Source organism: Lissotriton vulgaris, chromosome 4_1, assembly GCF_964263255.1.
Source record: "Lissotriton vulgaris chromosome 4_1, aLisVul1.2, whole genome shotgun sequence".
NCBI classification, from domain to species: Eukaryota; Metazoa; Chordata; class Amphibia; order Caudata; family Salamandridae; genus Lissotriton; species Lissotriton vulgaris.
This window is the reverse complement of record NC_141691.1, coordinates 2,075,880,139-2,075,905,096: the sequence shown is the minus strand read 5'-3', so window position 1 is coordinate 2,075,905,096 and position 24,958 is coordinate 2,075,880,139. Positions and strand designations below refer to the sequence as shown.

General features: G+C 44.9%; 1 protein-coding gene across 3 annotated transcripts in view; it reads left to right on the top strand.

The window, feature by feature from the left end:
- ADCK5 (aarF domain containing kinase 5) overlaps positions 1-24,645 on the top strand; it is a 249,863-nt gene extending 225,218 nt beyond the window's left edge. For all 3 annotated transcript variants that reach the window (XM_086966521.1, XM_086966523.1, XM_086966522.1), the window contains 4 exons: positions 2,574-2,665; positions 7,076-7,328; positions 8,505-8,612; positions 20,535-24,645. In XM_086966521.1, the coding sequence (XP_086822647.1) occupies positions 2,574-2,665; positions 7,076-7,328; positions 8,505-8,612; positions 20,535-20,640 (559 nt within the window). In that variant the 3' untranslated portion in view covers positions 20,641-24,645. The remainder of the gene's footprint in view (positions 1-2,573; positions 2,666-7,075; positions 7,329-8,504; positions 8,613-20,534) is intronic.
- The last annotated feature ends 313 nt before the right edge of the window (positions 24,646-24,958 follow it).

Genomic DNA, 24,958 nt, shown 5'->3' with positions numbered 1-24,958 from the left:
AACCTGCACGAGGGGATGAAAGACGTAGCCGAGTGGATGAAGAACAGCCGCCTGAAACTGAACTCAGACAAGACGGAAGTCCTCATCCTGGGCTCCTCACCCTCCGCCTGGGACGACTCCTGGTGGCCCCCCGCCCTGGGCAGCGCACCCAAACCAACAGACCACGCACGCAACCTGGGCTTCATGCTGGACTCCTCCCTCTCCATGACCAGACAAGTCAACGCCGTCTCCTCGTCGTGCTTCAACATCCTGCGCATGCTACGTAAGATCTTCCGGTGGATCCCCACCGAGACCAGGAAGACGGTCACCCAGGCCCTCGTCACTAGCCGACTGGACTACGGCAACTCCCTCTACTCCGGAACCACTGCCAAACTCCAGAAGAGACTCCAGCGGATCCAGAACGCCTCAGCAAGACTCATCCTCGACATCCCCCGACACAGCCACATCTCCGGACACCTGAGAGACCTGCACTGGCTCCCGGTCAACAAGAGCATCACCTTCCGGCTCCTCACCCACGCACACAAAGCCTTACATAACCAAGGTCCAGGATACCTCAACAGCCGCCTCAACTTCTACAATCCCACACGCCAGCTTCGATCGACCGGCCACGCCCTCGCCGCCGTCCCCCACATCCGAAGAGCCACCACAGGAGGAAGGTCCTTCTCCTACCTGGCCGCCAAGACTTGGAACTCCCTCCCGACCCACCTCCGCCTGACCCAATACCACCTCGCCTTCAGGAAACAGCTCAAGACCTGGCTGTTCGAGCAGTAGCGGACCCCCACTCCCCAAGCGCCTTGAGACCCTCCGGGTGAGTAGTGCGCTATATAAATGCACTGATTGATTGATTGATTGACCCTTCACGAGATCTCCCTGTCAATAGCCTGGCAGGATCCCTCAACATCAGGATAGATGAACTCCTCATGCACTATCTTGCTGATCATAGGTGGTAACTGCACCTTGAGGTGCGACAGGGCATCTTCACCCAGTGGGGGGTCTCCTGGTCAAATTCTCGTTCAACTCTGTCTGCGAGATGCCATAGGCCTTTGCTGGGTTACTCTGAATTCAAAACACAACATCTATTATGGAAATTTTAGTGGTTCAGGCCTCCAAAAGTACAGTTAACCTGAGCGTCTTTCCTTCATCCTCCCTGGACAGGTAATATAAATAGATAAACTTGAAGTTTCCCCCACGAGGGTCATTAAATGCGATCTGTCTTCGGTCTCATGTATGCCATTCCACCTCTGCCGCTCATGCAGCAGGTTTTCAACAATAGGCAGGACCGAGCACAGCTGATCCTAGTGTTTAAAAGGGATCCCACATATGTCCCCTCCTATTCTCTTCAGCATATCTCAGTGGGGCTGTAATTTGTTTCTAGTATTTCTCATGTGTGCGCCTTTCGAGCTTCTTCACAACTGCACTAATTACAATCACTTCTGCATGGTGTGTCAGTGAGTTACAAGCATTGGCAGCAAAGCCTCCATTTGGTACCTTTTTCTGACAAATTGGTACTTATGCAAACATGCATATTTTCTTTTGAAAATGGTGTCATCATTTCATGTGGAGCAGTCCAGCATTATTTCTTTCTCTGCTACATCCCTGTAAGTAGGAGAGGCTACACTGATGCATCCAGGACAACCTTAGTGTTTAAATTAATAAGACCAAGTAGCACTGGGTGCATGATAATTTTGTATTGGAATAGTCAATACAAAGAAATAAAGGTGGCTCAAAGTAGACCTTAAAAGGGTGGATTGTCTGTATACCTTGGCGAAGAAGGACCTTCCCGGTGGTCTAAGGACTCATTCTACTACAGTAAAAGTGGCAACTACCGCCCTAGACGTGAGTGTACCTGCTTTGGGCATCTGCCAGACGACACATGGGCATCTATCTATAGCAGTTATTAAAATATAGATTTCCAAGTCTACAGAGGGCCTTTTTTGCCCACTCAAATCGGCATGACTTCCTTGTGTAAAGTCAATTCTTCAGATCCAACTCCTGGCATTGCCTATTATTAATTCACAAATGACTTTTACGATTAGAAGTATCCATCAGAAGAAGTTAATTACCATAGAAAGGTGTTTCCTGATCTTAACTTCGGATTGCTCACCTCCAGCTTACTTCTGTTTTGTGCAGTGGAACTTTGGGAGCTAGCAAGGATCCTAGCAAGATTTTCACACTGCGAGTTTCTTACAATCTGTCATTCATGCTCAGTGTCTTAAGGTGTGGGGAAATAGTAATTAAACTGCCATCTTCCCATAGGGTGGCACCTATATGCAGCTGTATGTCGTCATGTCTGTGAGTGGGATGGAGTCTGAAAAGAGGCTGATGGTGCCACCTGCATGTGCGCAGCAGCTGTTTCAAGAGTTTCTGCGTACATTTGGGCCCCTGGAGGGATTCACAAGGTGAAGAATCACAAGTTAGATAGGACTATACAGCAGAAAGAGCATTAGCGAGAGTTAGCAACTTATTGATCCACAATTGGTTGAGACACTGGCAAAATATGCCTTCTCTCCTAAACAAATTAGAGAGCCCCAGGCAATTTTCAACCAACTTATGTAACACATCTGTCTCCACAGGGATCGCACTGCCCTATGCAAGCTTTGGAGAGCAATAATTCTGCGTGACGATGCTGCCATGAGGCTACATTCAAATCAATTGGGTGTGAAAGGTGAGATTAAAAATAGCATCAGCGCCATCCTTGTCCTCTACTGCGTCTTCTTCTTTCAATTCCTTCTTATGTCATAATGGACACCTGCTCCTATCTATCTGTTGCCCCTTTCTCAGCTGCATAGTATACAGGACATTTGGGAACCCCTCTTATGGTCACATCTTCTGTCATGCCTTCTACACACCCAGCACCCCTTCTTGACTCCCAGGACATGTGTCAGTCTCAATGTCACCTAAAACTCTGTGTCCGCTTCTTCTCCCATTCCTCCTCCTCCTCCTTCCATAAGACACAAATGTATCCTGCTTAAGGTCATTGTTGGACCTGGCCCCTTCTGCAGGGTAATCCCCCAAACCTTTTGCCTTTTTCCTCCTATTTTTATAACCCTTTATTTTGTTGACTTTAGGGTTCTGGGCACTTTACCACTGCTAACCAGTGCTAAAGTGTATACGCTTTCTGTCTAAATTGTATTGATGATTGGTTTATCCGTGATTCGGTATGTTTGATTTAATATGATCCTTGTAAAGTGCACCAGTGTGCCCAGGGCCTGTAAATCAAATGCTGCTGGTGGGCCTGCAGCAATGATTGTTCCACGCACATGAGTAGCCCTGCAAACATGTCTCAGACCTGCCACTGCAGTGTTGGTGTGTGCAGTTTTAAATTGCCTTTTCGACCTGGCAAGTGCACCCACTTGCCAGGCCCAAACCTTCCCTTTTATTACATGTAAAGGTAGGCCCAGGGTAGCCCCATGGACAGGGTGTAGTGTTTAAAAGGTAGGTCGTGCTGTTGTGTTTTACATGTCCTAATTGTGAATTACTGCTAATTTTGTTTTTCACTATTGCAAGTACTCTTTCTCCCATAGGGTAACATGAGGGTCGCCGTGAAATATCTTTTAAGTGTAATTTCTCATTAGGAGGTGATAGGGATTTGGAGTTTGGGGTCTCTGGGCTCACAATGTAGAAGTACATCTTTTGGTGAAGATGTTTTTTTTAATTGCGTGTTTAAAAATGTCACTTTTAGAAAGGTTCTGCCGGTCTCTAGAATCCACGTCTGGGTTAGGATGCCAGTGGGGCTCTTGTGCATTCACTCTAGAAAGTCGCACAAAGGGAGCTGAGGTGTGCCTTGCACATCCTGATGGGTCATCACCAGGCTGATGGGCCTTCCTGAGATAGATTGGTGGGAGGAGTTGTCACTGACACCTGAATAGGGCTGTGCCTGTCCTCACACAAGGTTGTCTCCAAACCCCCTGTAGTGTGTCCGGAGCCAGCTCAGGGAAAGGTAGGGTCTTGTGCACTACAAAGACTTTCCTTTGAGTTTTTCCTACTTCAAAGGGAGAAAGTGGTATAAGTATTGAACCTCTGACATGCTAAAATCAGAACACTTCTGGACTAAAGGACTTTCTGCCAGGATGAAAAGCTGGATGCTGTAGGAGGAATTGATACTTTGCCTGTTGCTTTGTTGTGCTGCTTGCTGCTTCTGTCCTGAAAGTGAAAGGGCTGGGCTTTGCTTTCTGTATCCTGCTTCCAAGGTTCTCTAAGGGCTTATGTGTGCTTGCCTCCTGTTAAGAAGTCACAGGACCATCAAAGACTCGACCTACCAGTGCCTACCCTCTTCTGCTGATAATCTTGACTAGCTAAGTAGTGCAAAATCCAGTACCAGGGCCCTTGGAAGTAGTATCTGTTGAACTGAAGGAGAAAATCCAACGCATCGACTTCCAGCTTCTGTTTTTTGTCGACTCGTCGCTCCAAACTTCGATGAATTGCTTCTGCCAGCACTGGAGTATGGTTCCCGATCTGCGCATCAACCTCCGCTTTCACCGCTGGCCCCAGCGTATCAAAAGAACCAACGCAGCGCGTGAGAAGAACCGCTGTAGCGTGTGTTTCAAGCACTGCATCACCGAAGTCTGTAACGCACTGCTCCAACTCAGACGCATTGCCTGCTTTGCAGTTGTGGAATCAACACAGCGGGTCTGGATTTTCGATGTATCGTCCCTGGGTGCAGATTTCTTTATTGACGTTGCCCAGCAGTTAGGAACCGAGGCTGCGTGAACAGATATCGACGCATCGCCTGCCCTTCCAGTAAGGAACCAACACCTCATCTCCCCTGACAGTTAGGAACCAACACATCCACTTCCCTGGGAATAAGGAACCAATGCATCTTTTTGATTTTCCAGTGCCTCGCCTCCCCTGCGCCTCGCACTGTCATTGAATTTTAACGCAACCAAGTTACTTTGTGGTAAAAGTGACTATCCTATGGACTACATATGCTTAACCTTTGAAATGTGATATTTTACTTGTGTATGTTGTATTTTTGTCGTTTGGTCTTGTTTTATTCAGATAAATATTGGTTATTTTTCAAAACTAGTATGGACTCATTTTGTAGTGTTTTCACTGTTTAACCGTGTGTGTATGTACAAATGCTTTAAACATTGCCTCTGAGATAAGCCTGACTGCTCGTCCCAAGCTCCCAAGGGGATGAGCAGGGGTTATCCTAGCTGTGTAACTCCTTTACCCTGACTAGAATAAGGGGTCCCTACTTGGACAGGGTGCAAGCCACTGCTAACTAGAGTCCCGTTTCTAACAGTCATCAATTATAATAATTTATTTTTTTGTGTAAGTGCTGTAACTGAAAGATATTGATGCTGCCCAATTTGTGATCCAAATGTATGCAACCCTGAAAGATGGAATCTGTAGTCTCTTTCCTCGGATTCGTGCTCTTGACCTTTGGAAATCCACATTTCCCTGCGTTAAGTGTTCAGTTCACTGAGCCATCCTTCCTTCTCCTGTCCCTTCAGACCAGTGCTGCTGGAACAATTTTCAGACTGTGGGTGCTGCCTTCATGTTACATCACTGAACTCCTAGAGATTGTGAAAAATCCAAGCGCCATACAAAGATTGAGTGTAGCAAATGAGCCCATTCACGGTAAGGGTGTAGTATGTAGCTGGTGCTGCGTTTGGAGCACCCAGTTGCAAACATATTCTAAAGCATGGTGTGGTATGACCTGAAATCCTCTATTCTCCACCATCAGACTGTATGAGTACTCCAATAAGAAGTTTGTCTCTCACCCAGCAGGCCTTTGGCTTCAGGGATAGGTTAAATGATCAGAGAGTAGAGTGCCAGGCATCGTTAGTCACTCTACCCATTGTAAAATTAAGATGCATTATACCATTGACCCTGACCAGTGCCACCGGTTCTGTGTATACCAGGACGACCCATACCTGAAATTCATAGCTAAAGCTCATCTGCACCTGTGCTGCCGGGAGAAAGTCATCCTGTTGACCTTAAGGCCTTTTCTGCATCTAAAGTCAATTGAAATGACTCCGCCTTTGCCCATTTCTGGTCCAGAAAGGTGAGGAGCCTTCTGAGATTGTCTGGTGGATCTCGGGCTTAACCCCAAGTGAATCGGATGCAGCACGGTGGAGATCAGCAGCAACAGGTTTTTGGATCAGGACCTTGGTCTTCTTGGGTCAATTTTATTCTGTCATTAAGACGTTCTACCCATCAAGTTCTCCTGATAGACAGTGAGGCCAGCCACAGAGCCCTTCCGCCATCCAGGACAACTCTTGCCACTTCTAACCTTGTACTTTATGACCACTATGCACTGTTTCTTCTCATATTAGCCAGTATTTATTTAGAAAGTTTTATATAGCGCGAACAAGATCCCGTTGGATATCAGAGCGCTTTACAATAGGTTGGAAGATAGAAAATGAAATGTACACAGCAATTGTGAAAATATAATAAACAGTGATACACGTATAGAGTATAATATTATACAGAAGAGACGATCCGTGACTGTTAGTTGTGCCATGGAGATGGAAACCTTATTCTGCCTACCATAGGTACGCTAATCGTCCAGCACTTGTGCACAGCTCCGGTCACCTCTTTTCCTTTCATCCAGCAGCAGTGGAATGACCCATTGCAACCCCTTTTCCATGATCTGCCACGGTTTTCTCTAGTTTTAATGGTTCAATCTGCAAGCCCTCCTAAGTACCTAAGAACAAGTCAGTCACCATCGATCACTCGAACATAAAATGCCCACAATATTCCTGAATGACAGCCACATGTCCTTCAGGATCACCCCAACCCTACTTTAGTTTATCAAAGAGCTGAACATGGTCCTCTTTAAAGAGCACTGTGTCATGACAAAGAAGGAACCGTCCTTTTCAGGTCCTAGAACCCATTTGCCCCTCCAATAGCTCATTGATTGTATCTTTTTCTTCGACCATTCGCAGTGCTCTGCTGATTTTCGCTCTACACAGACCACAAACCTACTCTTCACTTACCCACCCTTCTTTTCACCGTCTTCATATCCGTGCAGGAGACCTCTCTACAAGCTTGCTTTTTCCTGCTCTGTCCTTTAAATAAGGACCTGATATGGTGCCCCATGTAATACACTCTGTATTTCTTACCACAGATTACTTTCTCTTCTGTGAAATCTTGATGCAGCGGCCCATCAGCATGAAGGACTTGACACTCTCCAATGTCCTGACACGTGAAGAGACCAAGTACATGCAGGCCATGGCTGCGGAGCACTTCGACAGGATCATGCAGGTCCTGAAGGACCTTCCAAGGCCCATGCTGCTGGTCTTCCGAAACATCAATACTGTGCGTAGCATCAACATCACGCTGGGGGCTCCTGTGGACAGATACTTCATCATGGCAAAGAGGTGAGTCTGCCTCAGGTTTCACAGAAGAGGGGGAATTTTACCCGGACAGTCCATTCCTGAATTAGGGTTTGAACAAAATGGGGTTCTGTCAAGAAAGGACAACTTATCAGATGTTGGATTGTGGGCTTGAAAACCAGTGAGCCACTGACTTAGGAGTGATGGTTGTGTAGGAGGTGTAGTGTACTGGTGGGGTGAGCATGATGTGAACGGTAGTGTAGAATCCTTGATGCGTTGGCTGTTCGTCAACAGGTGATGTAGTGAGAGGATGGGGTACGATCCTTACCTCATTGAAAGTACAATGAGCAGATGGTGTTAAGTTACATACTCCTAGTGATCGAGTGGGGCATAGTGCTTCATGGGTTGGAGTATGGGTAAGCGGTCAGACAGCAGTCATTGGGTGGTGTCGAATCCTTAATGCTTCGTCTGAGCAGCATACACATCGTGGCAGGTTCCATGATTGTTGAACTTCAGTCAGCAGGTGGTGTAAAATCATTGATCTGTTTGTAGTGCTATGATGTTTTGATCATGTGCTGTAGAGCCAGTGAATAGGTAGGAAAGAATCTTTAGTGGGCTGGAAGTGCATTGAGGAAGTACTGTAGAGTCTTTCATTGATTGGTTGTACAATGAGGAGTTAGCTGTGTTGTGAATGGATGGTGTAGAATATGTGATGAGTTGAACCATCGATCAGCTGGCCGTGAAATCTTTGAGGGATTGAAATGTATTACAAGGGGACAGCAAAGTCTGTGATGTGTTGTACTTCCAGTGAATGTGGGCTGTAGAGACTGACGGTCTGGACGTTCAGTACATGCATGGTATAAAATCAGTGATCTGTTGGTCGAGGAGTGATGGGATGAACCTGGGTAGAATTCTTTATAATCTGGAGGTGAGATGGAATGTGCTGCACATCTGGTGAATGGATATGACTGAATCTTTGATGGGCTGTGACGTGTGGTGTAGATTCCTTATGGATTGTCCACGCAACAAACCGGTTTTATAGAATCCGCAAAGAGCTGTCCATCCACTGAAAGGGTGGAACAGAATCTTTGAGGATGGAGGTTTAATGAATGTAATGAATTGGAGGTGCCATGAGCAGAGCTCTGTGCAATCCAGGACTGGTCTCAAGTCTGGGGAATCGCTAGCCAAAAATCCTGAACATCTCTTTACTTTTCCTTTCAGTGCTGTCAGAGGCTGGAGTAGGCTTGTCGGGGAGAAAATGCCTGGCGCCGGCATCTTCCGTTTGTTCAGGATGGTGTGGGAGAGTCTGAAGTTTGAATTCGCATTGAGGTAAGAGTCATGTGTGAATAACTCTCCTTGGGACCACCTGAATCAAATGAACTTTATTCACCTGTAACCATACATCAGATAATCCTGGTACCCTCAGCTGAAGGATCATACAGAGGGCCTGAGTATTGGAGTATTTCCCTTGCAGCAATAACTCCTGGAGAAGTCCTTCAATTCGCAGTTATAAGCCTTTCCAGGCCCAGAGTTGCCAGGTCTGAAAATTCCTGATGAGACTACCATGGTTCTAGAGATACTGGGCTTGTCTTTGATGCTGCAGGAGTATCAGGTGTGGGCATCAATGCAGTCCAGCATCCCGGGGGCAGCACACAGGGCTCCCCTTGGACAGACAGAAACATGGCCCACCCGCACCGCCGTTCTCCCAACCATCTGGTATAGGCCCGATATCTCCGGGCCGAAGTTGTTAGTCCCCATTCTTGGGGGGCTTTGGGGGTGACTTAGAGCCAGAATCTCAGATTCCAGCCAAGATGTGTCCCTGCACCACATTCAAAGTCAAAAAGTCAAAGTCAAAGTCAAAAAGTTTTATTTGTATCGGTACTCGCACCACATTCCAGCCTCGTCTTCTCTGGCCTCAGTATTTCAGCTATTGGCTCTTGCTGTTTAAAGGAACAAGCATTCCGAGGCAGATAGGAGTTATCACATGGCTTTAGATAATAATTACTTTGAGTGGATACCTTCTTATTGTACTGTCATCTTATGAACTAGATCCATGTGTTGTCTGGCAACTAAAATGTTTGCATAGGAGTTTCACAGCAGCTGCATCCTCTTTATTGTTCTATCTTCTTTCATGGCAGAAGTGACACCTTTCTTAAATATATAGTTAATCTTGTTCTGACATCTCCTGGGAGCCTAGGTAACTTTTTTAGATGCATTTTGAACTTCTTTGTTTTGTTGCATTCAAATGATGCAAGTTGGATTCAGATCTGCAATGCCGGAGTATGTAGTGTCCTGGTTGGGAGGCGTGACATCAGCAAATGCAGCTCTTTACAGTTCACGTACTCCACTGCCGTCTGCTAAAGGATTTTTAAAGTTTCCGAATCTGTCGTCTGACTTAGATGAAGGGGCTGGTCTCGAGCACTACTTAAAGAATACACTGAAGTCGCGAAGGTCAGGGAAGACTGTAGTGTAGTTCCTATATCCCTGATAGGATCTGCGCATTGGAATAATATACACTATAGTTTTGACATAGGACTGAGGTCAGTATGTCTCTATCGAGTACATTAAACTTAATTACTTGTGTGTGCCAGCTAACTCAGAGGTCACTAAAACTTTCTTGAATGCACAAAAAGGGATTCGTTTCTGTCAACCGCATAAACATTCCCTTAGACTCAGAATAATATCTTCAGAGTTGTGGAAACAATAGATAACCGTTTCACTCAGTCAATCGTGCATGCTTCATTTCTACAGAGTTGCATAGAAATAGAGAGACTGGCGTTTTCAATAAAAAGGGTTTATTGAACCTTCTTTCTCATGCAAGAGATATGAACTGCTACAATCCTAAGACAGAATGCGAAGTATTATGTGTACAGCGTAAACAGTAATATAAAATAATACTGTAATAGCATTGTCTGTTGTTATGACATATATAAAAATACATACATAAATAACACAGGCTAAAATACTCAACTAGTGCTTCTAAAATAATCCTACCCCAGTGTACCTAACTTAAGTCTAGTACGAGGGAAGAAGTAGGTGCTGTTTTAGCTATAGTCTAGTTTAGTTTAGCCAAGAATTGCCAAAGGTTTCTCTAGGTTCTAATCAGCTCCATACCTTAGAATGAGAGAGGTTGGTATCTCTTTCCCAGGACTCGATTCTCGAACACCCCGCAAGGGAAGTCAGAAACCCTGGAACTGTATTCTCGGCAAGGAGGATGACAGCGTCTGGTCAGTGTGTCAGTTGGGGGAGATGACTTCCTTCGGGACTTGCTGTGGCGAGTCGCGTCAAACTCGTTTTGACGTAGATGAACGCATGTAAGTAGCCATGCCTGTATTTGGTTAGCATGGACAATGCCTAAATAAGGACTGGATTTCTATGCCTACATAAGGGCAATGTAAAATGTACCTATATAAGTGCATGAATCGGGTAATTCATACGGAATCTAAATCGATAGACAACAAGGCTGTGTTTGAAACCACAGACTGCAGAGCAATAAAGTTCCATGCTCGACAAAATGGCACCACTGAGCCAAGAGCCAGACAAGCTGGAACAAAGATCTCCTCTCATTTTCATGCGCGGGATCCTCAGCTGTATTGGAGAAGTTAGCGTGAACCAACAAAAGGTTTGGCTAATCTGCAGTAAGGCCAAGCCTTATAAACTAAGAAACAACAACCAATTGCCAATACTGCAATTTACTCATATCATAAATGAACCATGAAGAACAGACTCAAACTGATTCTTCAAATAAATTATTCATTTGAATTAATCCGTTTATTTCAGATAAGGAATCACAACACATTATTTGGACAACAACTTTTTCTTCATTATCAAAAATGGTATTAAGTCCACAGGAGAGAGAAAGGAAAAGAATCCTACTTAAAAACGTTTGCACTCGCTTATAACTAACGTTCTATCAAACATTCACTCATAAATCCTCATTCATACTCATATGTACAATTCTTTCAGACATTGTGAAAGGAGTTGGGAAGGAAAAAAGGGGGGGGAATCAAAAAATGACAGTAACTCTATTTAACACAACTAGTGTTAGTCAAATGGTACATTTGGAGCGAACTTTCAAAGAAACAGTCACGAATTTGTACAATAGGCCATCTAAACATACAAAAAGATTCAAAAGTTTTTTAAAGCATTTACACAATTGGCCTAACACGGTGGTGGTCGACGCGTTTCGAGTTCCTTGGAAGAGGAACTCTCTTTAGGACCTCAGGATGGTTCTCAAATTTCACATGTTTTTCTGTTGAGGCCATTCGTTTTGAATTGTGTATGCTGTTTTCCCGTAGGGGGCTTCAGTTGTTTGTTAGCTCAATGCTTGATCCAGTGAGTTCCTTGAGGGCCGCTTTATTGTGATCACTTCTTTATTTTAGTGGTTGATTGTGACTTAGATCTTACGTATTAATCAGCGTGTTTCCTGCTCGTCTCTCTCCAATCCGTTTTTTGCAGTATTGGCAATTGGTTGTTGTTTCTTAGTTTTGTAGAAGTTGGCACTGCCCTCTTCTGAAATTGTATAAATTTGAACATTAGTAAAACTTCACTTCCCTTGACATCTGTTCTGACCAACCTTACCTTCAGTAGGGACCCAAAATCCACGCATTGCAGACAAAATCCTTTCGCTCTCTGTTGTGTTGAAATGTCAGCCTTGAGAAACACTGAAAAACTCACACCATGATATTTACGCCCAGCAAGACTAGATCTTCCTTCCAGTGCCACTAGGACGCCATAAAATCTGAGCACCGAAGCCTCTTCAATAAACGGCTCAACTGACTCACCCCTTGGCAGTGCCGTGGTCCACAATAAACACCCCTGGGAGTGGGCTTTGGACCTTCCTTGTTGCTTGACACTAGTCCGGCACAGTAGGCACTGATGAAGACTGTGGCTCCTGTCCTTAGTACGCCAGCGGAGCTGAGACCACATGAGTTTATGTTCCTTATGTTGTTGAGGGTGTTAAAAACGTTCTTAAGAAGTGTAGTGATTGTCTCCTGCCTCAAATATTATTTTTTTTTTTTTTAGTCTTGGCAGATTCCCTAATATGTTTGACACATTAGGAGGATGATGAAGAAAAAAGGAAACTGCATAAAGCACATTACTGCCTGTAGCATCATTTTTAGGGACTATAATGAAGATTTAAAAAATTCGAGGAATGTTGGACTGCACTATGTGCTGGGTTGACTTAGTCTACATTCAACTCTCTGTGCCTAGTTTGAGCCCTCTGGCAGTTGTAGCCAGGACCCCTTGCACACATTTCTGTGCCATCCTTAGGGTCAACCAGTGCACAGGCTTATAGAAATACTTTAGAAGGATCGCATGTGTGAGCTGGGGCTGCTCCAAAGTAAATAAAAAAGGAGGGCTGAGGGTGAAATGTTTATGGGTGAAAAAGACATCAGTAACACCATATGCAGTTACCCTCTAGACATGGTGCTGATATAGTGGCAGGCATCAACTTTAAGGGGAGTTTGTATAGAAATTTGAGACTGAAGGTCAACCTGACTGATGTGTAAAAGGTGGTGGTGCTCGCGCCCTGTCTTCTGGTTCGGCGGCCCTACATAAAGAACAATACGAAATCCATGATACAACCTCCTTCCTTAACACCAAGAAAGTATTTTTACCTGTTTGGGTTTAACTGCAACAGAGGCTTAGGCAAGAAACTTACCTGGATGCAATGTTAAATGACTCACTCCCACCCCCATTCATTGTGAATTTCTTGGTCTGAGTGTGGTCTAAATCAGTAAAGAGGAAAAACAGTATTCCATGCACTATGTGAAAACTGCACTAGACTAAATAAAATAAGGACTGCAACAATTGAGACGGTACACAGTTCTCTCCCTACACATGATAACTGTTGTAAATATGTAAAACATTTGCAAGGGTGTATGAGGCCCTTTGAGAGATGTGATGCACGGCTTGGGGCATTCTTGAATGGGGTCACGATCTCTTTGGTGGACCAAAAGGAAAGCCTAGACGATGGATGACTGGAAGAATTACAGGAGGCCCTCCAAGACATGGCTCATGGGAAGTGCCCGTGACCAGACTGCCTCCCACTAGAATATTACCAGACATACTCCGCCTATTTACTCCCTAATTTCCTGAAAAACTCCCTAGGAGGCAAAATCGAGCGGTACCCTACCAATCCACACGCGAGAAGCTTTGATAATAATGCTTCTTAAGCCTGGTAAAGACCAGAGGGACCACAGGTCATACCAACCATTATCCATGGTTAATGTGGACGTCTGTGGCCCGCGAAAGCTCTTGGAATGCGTCTGGGCCATGTAGTCACACACTTGGTGCATAATGACCGGTGTGGATTTATGTCAGGGTGGAGCACCCATGTGAACTTACTGTGGCTTTCTCATGTAATACATTCCACCCAGGAAGTGGTGGGATAGGCAGCATTGGTTACCCTGGACATTGAGAAAGCATTTGCTACTCTCTCCTGGGAGTATCCGTGGCAAGTGCTGCAGAGGATGGAGTTGGATCCAGGGTACTTGTCCTGGGTGTGCCTCCTATACACGGAACCCACGGCAATGGTATGTACTAGACAGGTGGTATCTGAAGTGTTTAGCATAGACAGATGAACGAGGCGGGGATACCCACTGTCCCCACTCCTCTTTACACTGGCCATGGCGCCATTGGAGGTGTACTTATGGAGTGAGCTCAAGAAGTGAGTAATAAGAGTGGAGGACATGACTCGTATACTGTCGATGTACGCGGGCGAAACCCTTCTATATGTGACCGACCCGGAAAAGTCAGTGTTGCGCCTTCTGCACCTTATAGATGACTTTAAGAGGGTGTTGGACCTGCACGTCAGCAGGCATAAGGCGGTGCTCTTTCCCCTGCCGTTCTTGTCTTACCAAGAGGCGGCTTGCCTTCTGGAGCTGGGGCTGGCCTGGGAGACGGTGCAGTTACGCTTTTTTGGGATACAGATAACGCATGACCAACAACTGCAGTACAAGTTAAATATGGGCCCGCTGGTGGACGTTCTCACTGCCTCTGTTAAATCTTGGAACACCCTGCCACTGTCTGTCATAGGCAGAGTGGCAATTAGCAAGATGGTTTTACTGCCCAGGTGTCTATACACTATGCAAAACACGTTTTGCATCCTGCCGAACTCCCTATTCATAGACAAAAACTAAATGCCAACTACACAATTACTTTAACTCCTCTTATTTTGAGGAAGAACCAAGTAAAACTCCTGGGTTCATCTGGGTATAGTGCTATTACCCTTTTTCTTTATTATTTTCAATTTTTTCTATTTCATGTATGAAAAGGACACTTCTTCATATTTTTTGTTCACACATAAAAACAATTATTCACAACACAAAACATTTTTGAAACATACATACACCAAATTGTATATACACAATTATTTGCTTTGATATATACACAAAATTATCTTGCAAAGACAAGAGTTACGATATGGGCTCAAGATTAGAATAGACAATTAATGAAAGTCAAAAAATTTATAAACAACAACTTAATGTGATTAGCTATTCATTTCACAAACATAGACCATAAATTAATTCCTTTAGTCTATTAGCAAACTGCTGTCTACTCTCTTTTACGCCAACGCGTTTCGAATCCGGTATGTCCACTCAACGGATTCTCATCAGGGCTCTGCCTTTATAGAATGGATCTAAAAAATGTATAAAACAAAGCTTGTTTTAGCTTCTTTATCTTTAATTACTCTGCTTTCAACTATGCATTATCAATGTCACTCATATTACCTGTTTACCAGCAGTCGCCGGTCCGCAGGTAGAGTGTTGTTCTTGACTGAATTCCTTTCACTTTATATCTACAAGTGAATAAGGGCATTATGACTTTTTCTGTTTGACTGGCAGAATGACAAAGGGCACATGTCTCCTAGACATACCTTGAGGGATCGAGTCTTTGTCCCTTCAATGTCGTCAATTTTATTTTCCGGTATTGTAGGTTGGTTACAGCCTGCAATTAATGAAGCATTTAATTTAGACCATTGTGTGCACAGAACAGAAAGAGAGAGCGCTCCCTGCTCTAGAAGGCGTACCTGTTTGGATTCGCTCCTTGCTTCGGCTGTGTGTGTTCTATTTTCTTAGCGGTAAGCGATTGCCTTGCGCATATCGATTTCGGCTTGTGCGTCGTCAGTCGTCTCCCTACAGGAATTTAGAGTTGGTTTTAGCTAACCATCAAACCAAGCCGTGTGGAGCAGCACTCGATAATTATATCGCTGGACTTACTTACTATTGCGGCCACACCCGGTGACTGGATCTCAGTCTCTGGATACATCGGCCATCATGGAACAGTGTTTTAAGGCTTCCATATCGACAATATTTTCGGCGGCCAGCTTATAGTGGGTTTGTATGCGAAAGGATGATATGTTCGATGCGCAAAGAAGGTGAATTTACGTTTAAATTAGAAGAACTATTTATTTACATCAGCGTTTTTCACCACTTTTGCGTTGATCTTGTCTCATTTACAGAATTAAATACTGGAGTCAATAGTACGAATGTAGTGTTACCCTGTATCTACAGTCTGGATATTTCAGATAATGAATTGAGGCCAGTAAGTGCACTATTGAATTTAAGTATCAAGTACGCCTCTTTTTGTAGCAGAATTTTATCGGGGTCCATGGGTCTGGATTGTTGCAATACATACAGAACTGACCATTTGAGGTCATTTTCAGTATGTTTATTTTCAATAAAGTGCTCCACCATAGGGGCGGTTAGCACCTTATTCTTCATTCTTGATTTGTGTTGAGTTATGCGCGTATTTACTTGCTGCGTTGTTTTACCTATGTAAATTTTTGCGCATGGACAAATAATTACATACACTACATTGCGTGTCTTACAGTTTGAAAAACTCAAATGTTTCCACTTTGTGCTTCCATGTTGAAATTCCTTCCCTTCTACAGTCGTCCCACATGCCGCGCAGGACCCACACTTATGGTGTCCCTCAATGGGTTTTAATCCCCATTGCGACAACAAGTCACTCTTGGGTTTTGGTAATGCAATGTCTGCCCGTACTATTTGTTGTCCAATGCTTTTATTTTTCCTGTACACAAAAAGCGGACGTGGGAAAGGACAATCCAGATTTTCTAGTAAGTGCCAATTTTTTAACACAACCTGTCTCAGTTTATTAGTATCAGGCCCGAATGTGGTAACACAGACCAATCTGTCCAGTTCTATTTTAGGTTTAGTCTGTAACAAGCATTCGCGAGGCGTGCAACGCGCCCGCTTGAATGAGTTTTTTTACCAATTTTTTAGGGTATCCTCTGTTTTCTAATTCGTTACAGAATGTGTCAGCATGTCTTTCGTATTCCGACAGCTCCGTACAGTTTCTCCTGATACGGAGTAATTGGCCATAAGGTAAATTGGCCTTCAGATTCCTGGGGTGGGCACTTTGATGGTGTAACATCAAGACATTAAATTCTCGATGGAGTACAGTGACACTAAAATGACGTTCCTTGATGTGGAAATTACATGCATAGAGGGAAGGCTTGTCTCTTCTCTACATAGAAAGCAGACTGATAAAAACACAATGTTACACCATCAAAGAAAATAGAACACACACAGCCGAAGCAGGGAGCAAATCCAAACAGGTACGCCTTCTAGAGCAGGGAGCGCTCTCTCTTTCTGTTCTGTGCACACAATGGTCTAAATTAAATGCTTCATTAATTGCAGGCTGTAACCAACCTACAATTCCGGAAAATAAAATTGACGACATTAAAGGGACAAAGACTCGATCCCTCAAGGTATGTCTAGGAGACATGTGCCCCTATTCTGCCAGTCAAACAGAAAAAGTCATAATGCCCTTATTCACTTGTAGATATAAAGTGAAAGGAATTCAGTCAAGAACAACACTCTACCTGCGGACCGGCGACTGCTGGTAAACAGGTAATATGAGTGACATTGATAATGCACAGTTGAAAGCAGAGTAATTAAAGATAAAGAAGCTAAAACAAGCTTTGTTTTATACATTTTTTAGATACATTCTATAAAGGCAGAGCCCTGATGAGAATCCGTTGAGTGGACATACCGGATTCGAAACGCGTTGGCGTAAAAGAGAGTAGACAGCAGTTTGCTAATAGACTAAAGGAATCAACTTATGGTCTATGTTTGTGAAATGAATAGCTAATCACATTAAGTTGTTGTTTATTAATTTTTTGACTTTCATTAATTGTCTATTCTAATCTTGAGCCCATATCATAACTCTTGTCTTTGCAAGATAATTTTGTGTATATATCAAAGCAAATAATTGTGTATATACGATTTGGTGTATGTATGTTTAAAAAATGTTTTGTGCTGTGAATAATTGTTTTTATGTGTTCACAAAAAATATGAAGAAGTGTCCTTTTCATACATGAAATAGAAAAAAATTAAAATAATAAAGAAAAAGGGTAATAGCACTATACCCAGATGAACCCAGGAGTTTTACTTGGTTCTTTCTCAAAATAAGAGGAGTTAAAGTAATTGTGTAGTTGGCATTTAGTTTTTGTCTAAGTATATCTTATGGTCCAGCCGAGCACACGTCCCAGGACCTGACTCCCCAAATTTTTCGAACTCCCTATTCAGGCAGCTCAATGAGCTGTTGTTCTTGGTGTGGGTGGACAAACGTAGCTGGGTCCGGCTGAAGGTCCTAACACTGGACCTAACAGACGGGGGATTGGGGCTCCTGGATCTCCAGTTTTATCTTCTAACTGGACTCCTCCAGAATGCAGCGCTGTGGTGTAAGGATGGCCCTGTTTGGGAGATGAAACTCCTGGAGGTACTGGTGCCCGATGAAAACCTCCCAAAACATCTTATGGGGGTCGTAGGGTGCCGGTAAGCAATCCCTTCATAGTGACCCAGGTTGCACAGGCATGCAAAAAAGCGTTCATATGTTTTTAAATGCGTGCTTTGCGCGAACTTTTTCCCATTTGGTGGCTGCAACCCTATTTGCATATTCGCGCCTCTAGGGGTGGCTGGAGGCTGTCAGAGGGTGTGAGACCTGTTTTTGAAAGGCTTTTTTGTGACGTAAGCAAGGGTGCTTTTTGGAGTAGGACCGGGGCAATTTCTACAATACGCGAGTGTGTCCCCTACTACTTGTGAGATATGGACGGGTTTCCCAGAGGAACCCAGTGATTCCGAGGTCCTGACTGTGAAGCTGGATCCGGGTTCCAGCAGGGGTCTTTTTCCCGGTTGAACGCTCCCTCAAGGGGGATAGATAGGTGGACCTAACGTCCACTCGCGACAACTAGAATGGAGACCTCCATGTCTCACTCACGGATGGAGAATGGAAGCGCGCTAGAGAACAGGTGCAAGCTGGCACTGTTCTATTACCTCCATAGGGCTTACCTGATGCCGCAGCGGCTACATAGGGGTTTTCCGGCACGATGGCAGGCTGTGCACGAAGCAACGACACCCTGGCTGATTTTATTCATGTAACTTTGCGATACCGTTAGTAAAGAGCCTTCTGGGTAGGGGAGCAGCGAGAGATAAACCTGATAACAAGGAGTCAGGGCTGAACTGCCTATCCAGCATTGTCCACTGGGCCTCTTGCTGCTCCCTGGGGAGGGGAGGAAAGTGGGATATAGGTTTGCCCAGCTGGGGCTAGTGCTTTCCAGGCATAGAATCACTATTCATTCGGCACGTTCAGCACTCTGACGCAGGGCAAATGTAGAACCAATCTGTCGGAACGGGGGGTGGCTGAAGAATGTAGGTGCAAAAAGATGAGCATGGAGGAAAGAGTGGCAGGAGAAGATGAATCAGCACCGGAGTCGCATGTGGCTGCAATGGTGCCCCCCCCTCCTCTCAACAGATGGTGGTGGCAGGCCCGGAAGTGCCCTAGCATGGTTGAGAAGCTAACCCCCTCCCGGCCCTCCCCCGAATAATATTGTTGGAGCTTTGTGACAGGGACCAAGGACGTTGTGGCTGAGAGTAAATGGTGGGTCCCTCCCCTGACAATCTGTTTATAGATGTGAGCCTTCAAGTTTTCACACGTACGCAGGCCTAGCTCCCTCCCACTCCCTTCCCACACAGGACTCAATACTGCTTATATTGATTATTTCTTTTAGAGATCCTCTGTGAGTTGGAGAGACCCTGTGCTTTCAAGTATGTTTTCTATTAGTGTTACTGGTCTCAACCTGGTAAGTTTTGTACTGTATTTTTTGATTATTGCAAAATGCTGATAAAGAAATTTGGAAATCAAGCCAAACCCAACTCACTTCCCACTTGCTGTAAGACTGGGTTAATGAGCAATTATTGCTCCAGTCCTAGGCAGCAACTGTTTCATAGTGGGCTAGATAGGTGCATGCCAACATTTATGTAGGGAGATACTTATGCATGCCCTGTATGTTTGAGTTTAGTTGTTTGACTCTGTCCTACAAGCTACTATATACCATCCTACCTTAAAAGTTTCCTACAAGGACCACCTCTGTGCCCTTATTTATCAACCAGGTGAGTTGTTTGCAGAAGTAAGTATTGGTTCTAGAATTGATGATCCACAAAAGAGAAACAGGTTGTGGTGCGTGCTGTAGAATTCAGAGAAGCAGCTGTTGGGGTGGGAACTGCTGATGCTCAGTGCAGTTTAAACTAGTCTGATTGTCAGGGACCAGGGCTGTGATGAAGGAGAACTGTGCTGTATCATCACTGGTACTTTAATCTGGTGTTCCTTTGTCCTCACCAATTACATTGTACTAGTTGTGCTTGGACAAACCAAATCAGCTACTCTACCATATTTACTTAAGGACTTGGTTCACAAAAACCTGTGCATATGCTGCTGTTGTCCTCCGGGATATCCTGCTGTTTGGCTACCTTGAATCCACCATGATTGTTAAGTCTCTCATTTCTGACCTAATGCCATCATCAACCTCTGGAGGCCTGTTCTGAATACCATCACTACAATTCATATCTATATTTGTCTTGCTGGCCTCTCTTAGCCAATGTTCCTCTGCCCTGATTTCTGAACAGTCCACTCCTCTCAGCCCTGCTGCTCCATCAACGTGACACAGCTCTTCTCCCAACCTCAGCTCTCTCACTGCTCCTGAGCCCTGACTTCAGCATTGCCTGTTCTTCTAAGCCTGGACATTCGCTCTGTCTGCGCTCCCCAGGTCTAACCTCAGCTCTTTTATTGTAGCTTTATCCGTACTCAGCAACTCCATCTGTGTTCATGTTCTTTGTCTACTCTGCTTGTCCTTAACATGCCCCACTCAGTGCTCAGCAGTACTTGTTCTTGACCTCTAACTTCTTTGCTGTCTCTATTTAAATAACCCTATTTTTCTCCTAGGTTAGAGATCCTCACCATGAAGATGACGGCCACGCTTCTTCAACTTCTGGCTTACTCTGGTTTAGTCGTCCACAGTGAGCAGATCCAGGAATACCTGCAATCGTAGCTGAAAGTCGGCGGAGACAAAGGGGCTCTGAGGAGCTCACTGAACTTGTGTCTGGGCAAAAAAATGGACTTGAGGGGTTCTCTGACCTCACACTGTTAAAGTTTCAAGTTGTATATCCTCCACTTGGAAGCCAGCATAGTGGAGTTTGGCTTTCATGCTGGACAATAAAAGGGTTTATTGTCTTACAACACCTAAGCCATTTCTTGCCTTTTAACCTTGTGGCGATTTATTTTTGTACTTGAGCAGCAGTGAATATGTGGAATGGAACAAGGTTAGAATGATAACCAAGGAGAGAGGACGTGATCACTGGAAGTAATGGAGTATTGCGATAGACCCGGACTTCTTGAAACATGGTGTTTGTGGCAGTCCCTAAAACAATACTGGCAAGGAGCACTGGTCAGGCTACATCTCTCCCTTTTTTAAGTAGCACTATTTGTTCTTTCATCCCAGAGGAAGAGCTATTAAGTCAAGGAGAGAGGGTCAAATGAATACATATGGAACAGCAAGGTAGATGCCACAGAGACCTAAGTCCCTCAGCACAACACTCTGAACCAAAGTAAATTAGAGCAACAACTATTTATTTGAGTGTTTGTTAAGTGCCCAACAAGCCCATTTATGGCCACTCTGCAATTCTAGGGACATGTCTGACTTCTATAACACCTCTCATTCGCTCAGAAATCATATGTTCTACAGCAGTTGGTCATCGCTGCACAAGGCTTTTAGCAACTTGTGATGCATGGGGCTTTGGCCCTTTTCTGAATGGATGAGGAGGTGTGAGGGTGGTCATGACGTAAACCGAATGCCACAAATAATTGCATGAACGTGATGTTTTCAACGTTTCTTGAAGCTCTGAGTTGGCCGAGCCCTGCCCACAGCTGTCGGGTTGTTCCAACAGATTGATCCCACCACATTAATGTTTTTTTTTTCTATTGAATATAGGCCATCAGATCGGTATGGTATTTCTCGATCTGAGGGCCCTTGTTGACGTGGTGAGGGGCGAGTTTCTAACTACTTCCTCGTTTAATGCACATTATGCTTCAAAAATGATGCAATTGTAAAAAGAACAATTGATAGGCTTAATGCTGAACAATGCCAAACATTCACCTCCAGTACAGAGATCTGGGCCTAAATCCATAGTTTTTTTGCTCGCCATTCCAGTTTGGACCCAGCCATATGCAAATGAGTCTTGACCTTGCTTCCCATGGGAATAGTCCAGCTGTAACTGCTAGGCTACGTCCTCCCTGGACCGGACACAAAAATGTATGCAAAGCACCTTAAGGTTATGTCTTTGCTACTCTGGGGGCCAATGGCGATACTTAAGGTTGGAGTTTTATAGCTTTTCACATTAAGGAATTGTCTGGCAGCTTGATTCTGAAGTTGTAGTGTTCGTGGCATGTGTGGCTATAGATACATATGCTCAGCATACGTCCGCCATCTAGTGTTGGGTCCGGATGTGTGCAAGTTGTTTTTCTTCAAAGAAGTCTTTCGCGCATGGGCATTGACTCCATTGTTGGATTGTTTTCTTTCCGCCATTGGATTCAGACCTGATTTGTGGTGATCTGGTTCGAGACCGCCTTCGGTCCGCTGCTCATTTTGTACCTCATCGGTATTGTTTCTGTTGTGTTTTACATCCTTACATCCAGAAATTTAGAGATCTTCAGCAAGTCGATTCAACGTGCTCCCATCACAGCCTTCGGGCCTCCTCTAGATTTCAACCAGCTTTGATCGAGATTGCGCTGCTAATGCAACAAACTCCATTTTGATTTTGCCCTAGCAGCCACGCGAAGTACCCAAGAACTGACCTCCATTAGGTTTCCAACTTATGTCTGTATCCAGACCATCATGAAGCGTGTTGATCCTTTTGATCATAAAAGTCATTACGGACCATTGGGCGCATCACAGAGAAATTCAGCATATAGGGGTTGAAGAGACACCGGACATCTTCGGGCAAGATGTCGAATAGGAAGAGCTTCATGAGGCCTCTGTAGCTCAGGAAGAGGCATTTTCCATCCATGACTCCGAATTGGGCTTTGCCTTGAATTCAAGGATACACGATCCTGCTTCAGGCTAGTGAATAGTGAGTAACCCTGCCCCTGTTCCACCTCCCCAAAAATATTTGGTTTTGACCGATTCTTCGGCTACCAGGCCACCACTGCCAGAAGACCATGATAGGCACCAATCATCCCCTGCTACGGAGGCCGTGCCCTCAGCTTTCGCACCAAAAGCCAAGCTGAAAAAGATGGCTCCCGCACCGAGCTGATCGGACTCTGCACCGAGCAGACCACATGCCTGTTCGACTGCGAGCACCCCACTTCCACTTCCTTCGGATCTGACCACCTCTAATCTGAAAAAGAATACTGCTTCGGCAACAAAACCTTTGGCTTCCCCATCAAAATTGATCATGCAGGAGTGGCTCAATCGAAGCAGAAAAAGCTACATATACAACCTCGAACTGGATTTGTTTTAGCTCAGCCTGTGCACTCGGCATCCAGATCATCTAAGCTTCAGCTTTCCTTTGCAGAGGCCATAGATGTACCAGTACCTGCTAAAAAGGACAACATTGCAGCCTGTCCTTTGCCTCCTCCTCTTCCTCCTTCACGAGCATCACCACCATCTCCACCACATCATTCACAGGGTGAGCCAGAAGATTTCACACCACAAGGGTCTCTTGAGTCTCCTACCGATGATCAGGTGCCAGGAGAGAATTCATATCCACAGCCCATAGATCCCTGGGATAATTATGGTGTTGATCCCCTGGGTGATACTGACCCAGATCTTTACCCGCCCAGAACATCACTCCTGATGAGGCCTCATCTTTCCAAGACTTCATCACTAGGGCAGCAGCCTAACACCATGTTCCCCTAGACAAAGACCCTATAGAGGATGATTTCCTTTTTGAAACCTTGTTCAATATGCATAGAGCAGGTCAATACCTGTCTATGCTTAAAGGTATGCTTAGACATGTTGACAACATTTTCAAGGAACCAGTGTGCGCACAAGCATAAACACGTCCAGGGTCGACAAAGTATAAGCATGCACCCTCTGACCCAATTTACATCAAAGGTCAACTATCCCAGAGTCATTAGTTGTATCTAATGCCCATTAAAGAGTCAATTCTCAGTCCTCCGGGGATGCTGCTCCACCTGATAAGGAATCCTAACTTATTGATGCTTCAAGGAAGCAGGTGGCAGCTCAATCCTCCAATCATTGGTGGATGGCTAACACTCAAACCCTGTTAGCAAGATAACACAGGGCACATTGGGATGAAATGGAGGAACTCCCCCAATATTTTCCAGAAGAATATAAAATAAAGAGGGACATGAGATTGTCAATGAGGGAACGTTAATCTCTAACAATTCAATTAAATGTGCCCTAGACTCTCTTGTTAGCGGTCAGAAACATCACGATGCGGTGGAAATCCCCGAGGGGGCCAAGGGTGGAGGCTTGGCGATTGGATGTAGCAAAATGGGGTAGAATAGAATGTGGAGCCCTTAGGAAAGAGGAGGAAGGCGGGAGGCGAAAAATCCCGATGGCACTAGACTGGGAGGTCATGCTGTTAGAGCTGGAGGATATAGACCGGCCCCAGTCCCAGGACACCTGAGTGTTTTAGAGGCCCAGAGGGTACACTGTAGTTTGTTCAGGACACTGAGGCGGGATGGAGTGGGTCGAAGGTACTTCTGCTACATAGTCCAGACAGTGAACGGATGGCGCTGGGGAGCTGAGATCGAACACAAACAAGATGAGAGAGTAACCACCGGGGTTCATGGGGTGGGGGTGGGATAGTTGGGGAGCGAGAGGGAGGGTCTACAGAAGTATCCTGATCAAAACAGAAACATTTCCTACTGTATGCCACTGTGGATGGATCCGAACTAGGGGACGGGGCTCCGCCCCCCTATCTCTAGAATCGGAGAAAAATGAAAAACGTGATGTATTGCATATCTGATGTGGATTCTATATGCTATTGTGACGAATATACATTCACAAATAAAGTTCTTTTAAAAACAACACAAGTGTTTTGTTGCCTAGAGATGCTTGGCCAAGTATCTCTGGTTTCAAGCCCTAAGTGCAACACTGTTGGATTTAACTTTTGAAAAAGAGCCTTTATTTAGTGCCCAGGTTGACCAAGCATTAGAAAAAATGAAAAAGGACACACAGTATCTAATATCACTGGGGGGGCGATACATACCCCTGCTTCATGTGGCTCTTTTCAATGTCACTTCTGCTAGCAGGGTGCCAAAACAACACCACTTGATGCCTCTACCTCCTCCTACAGGCAACACAAACCTCCCCCTCGAGGGGCTACTATAGGTGCTCATAT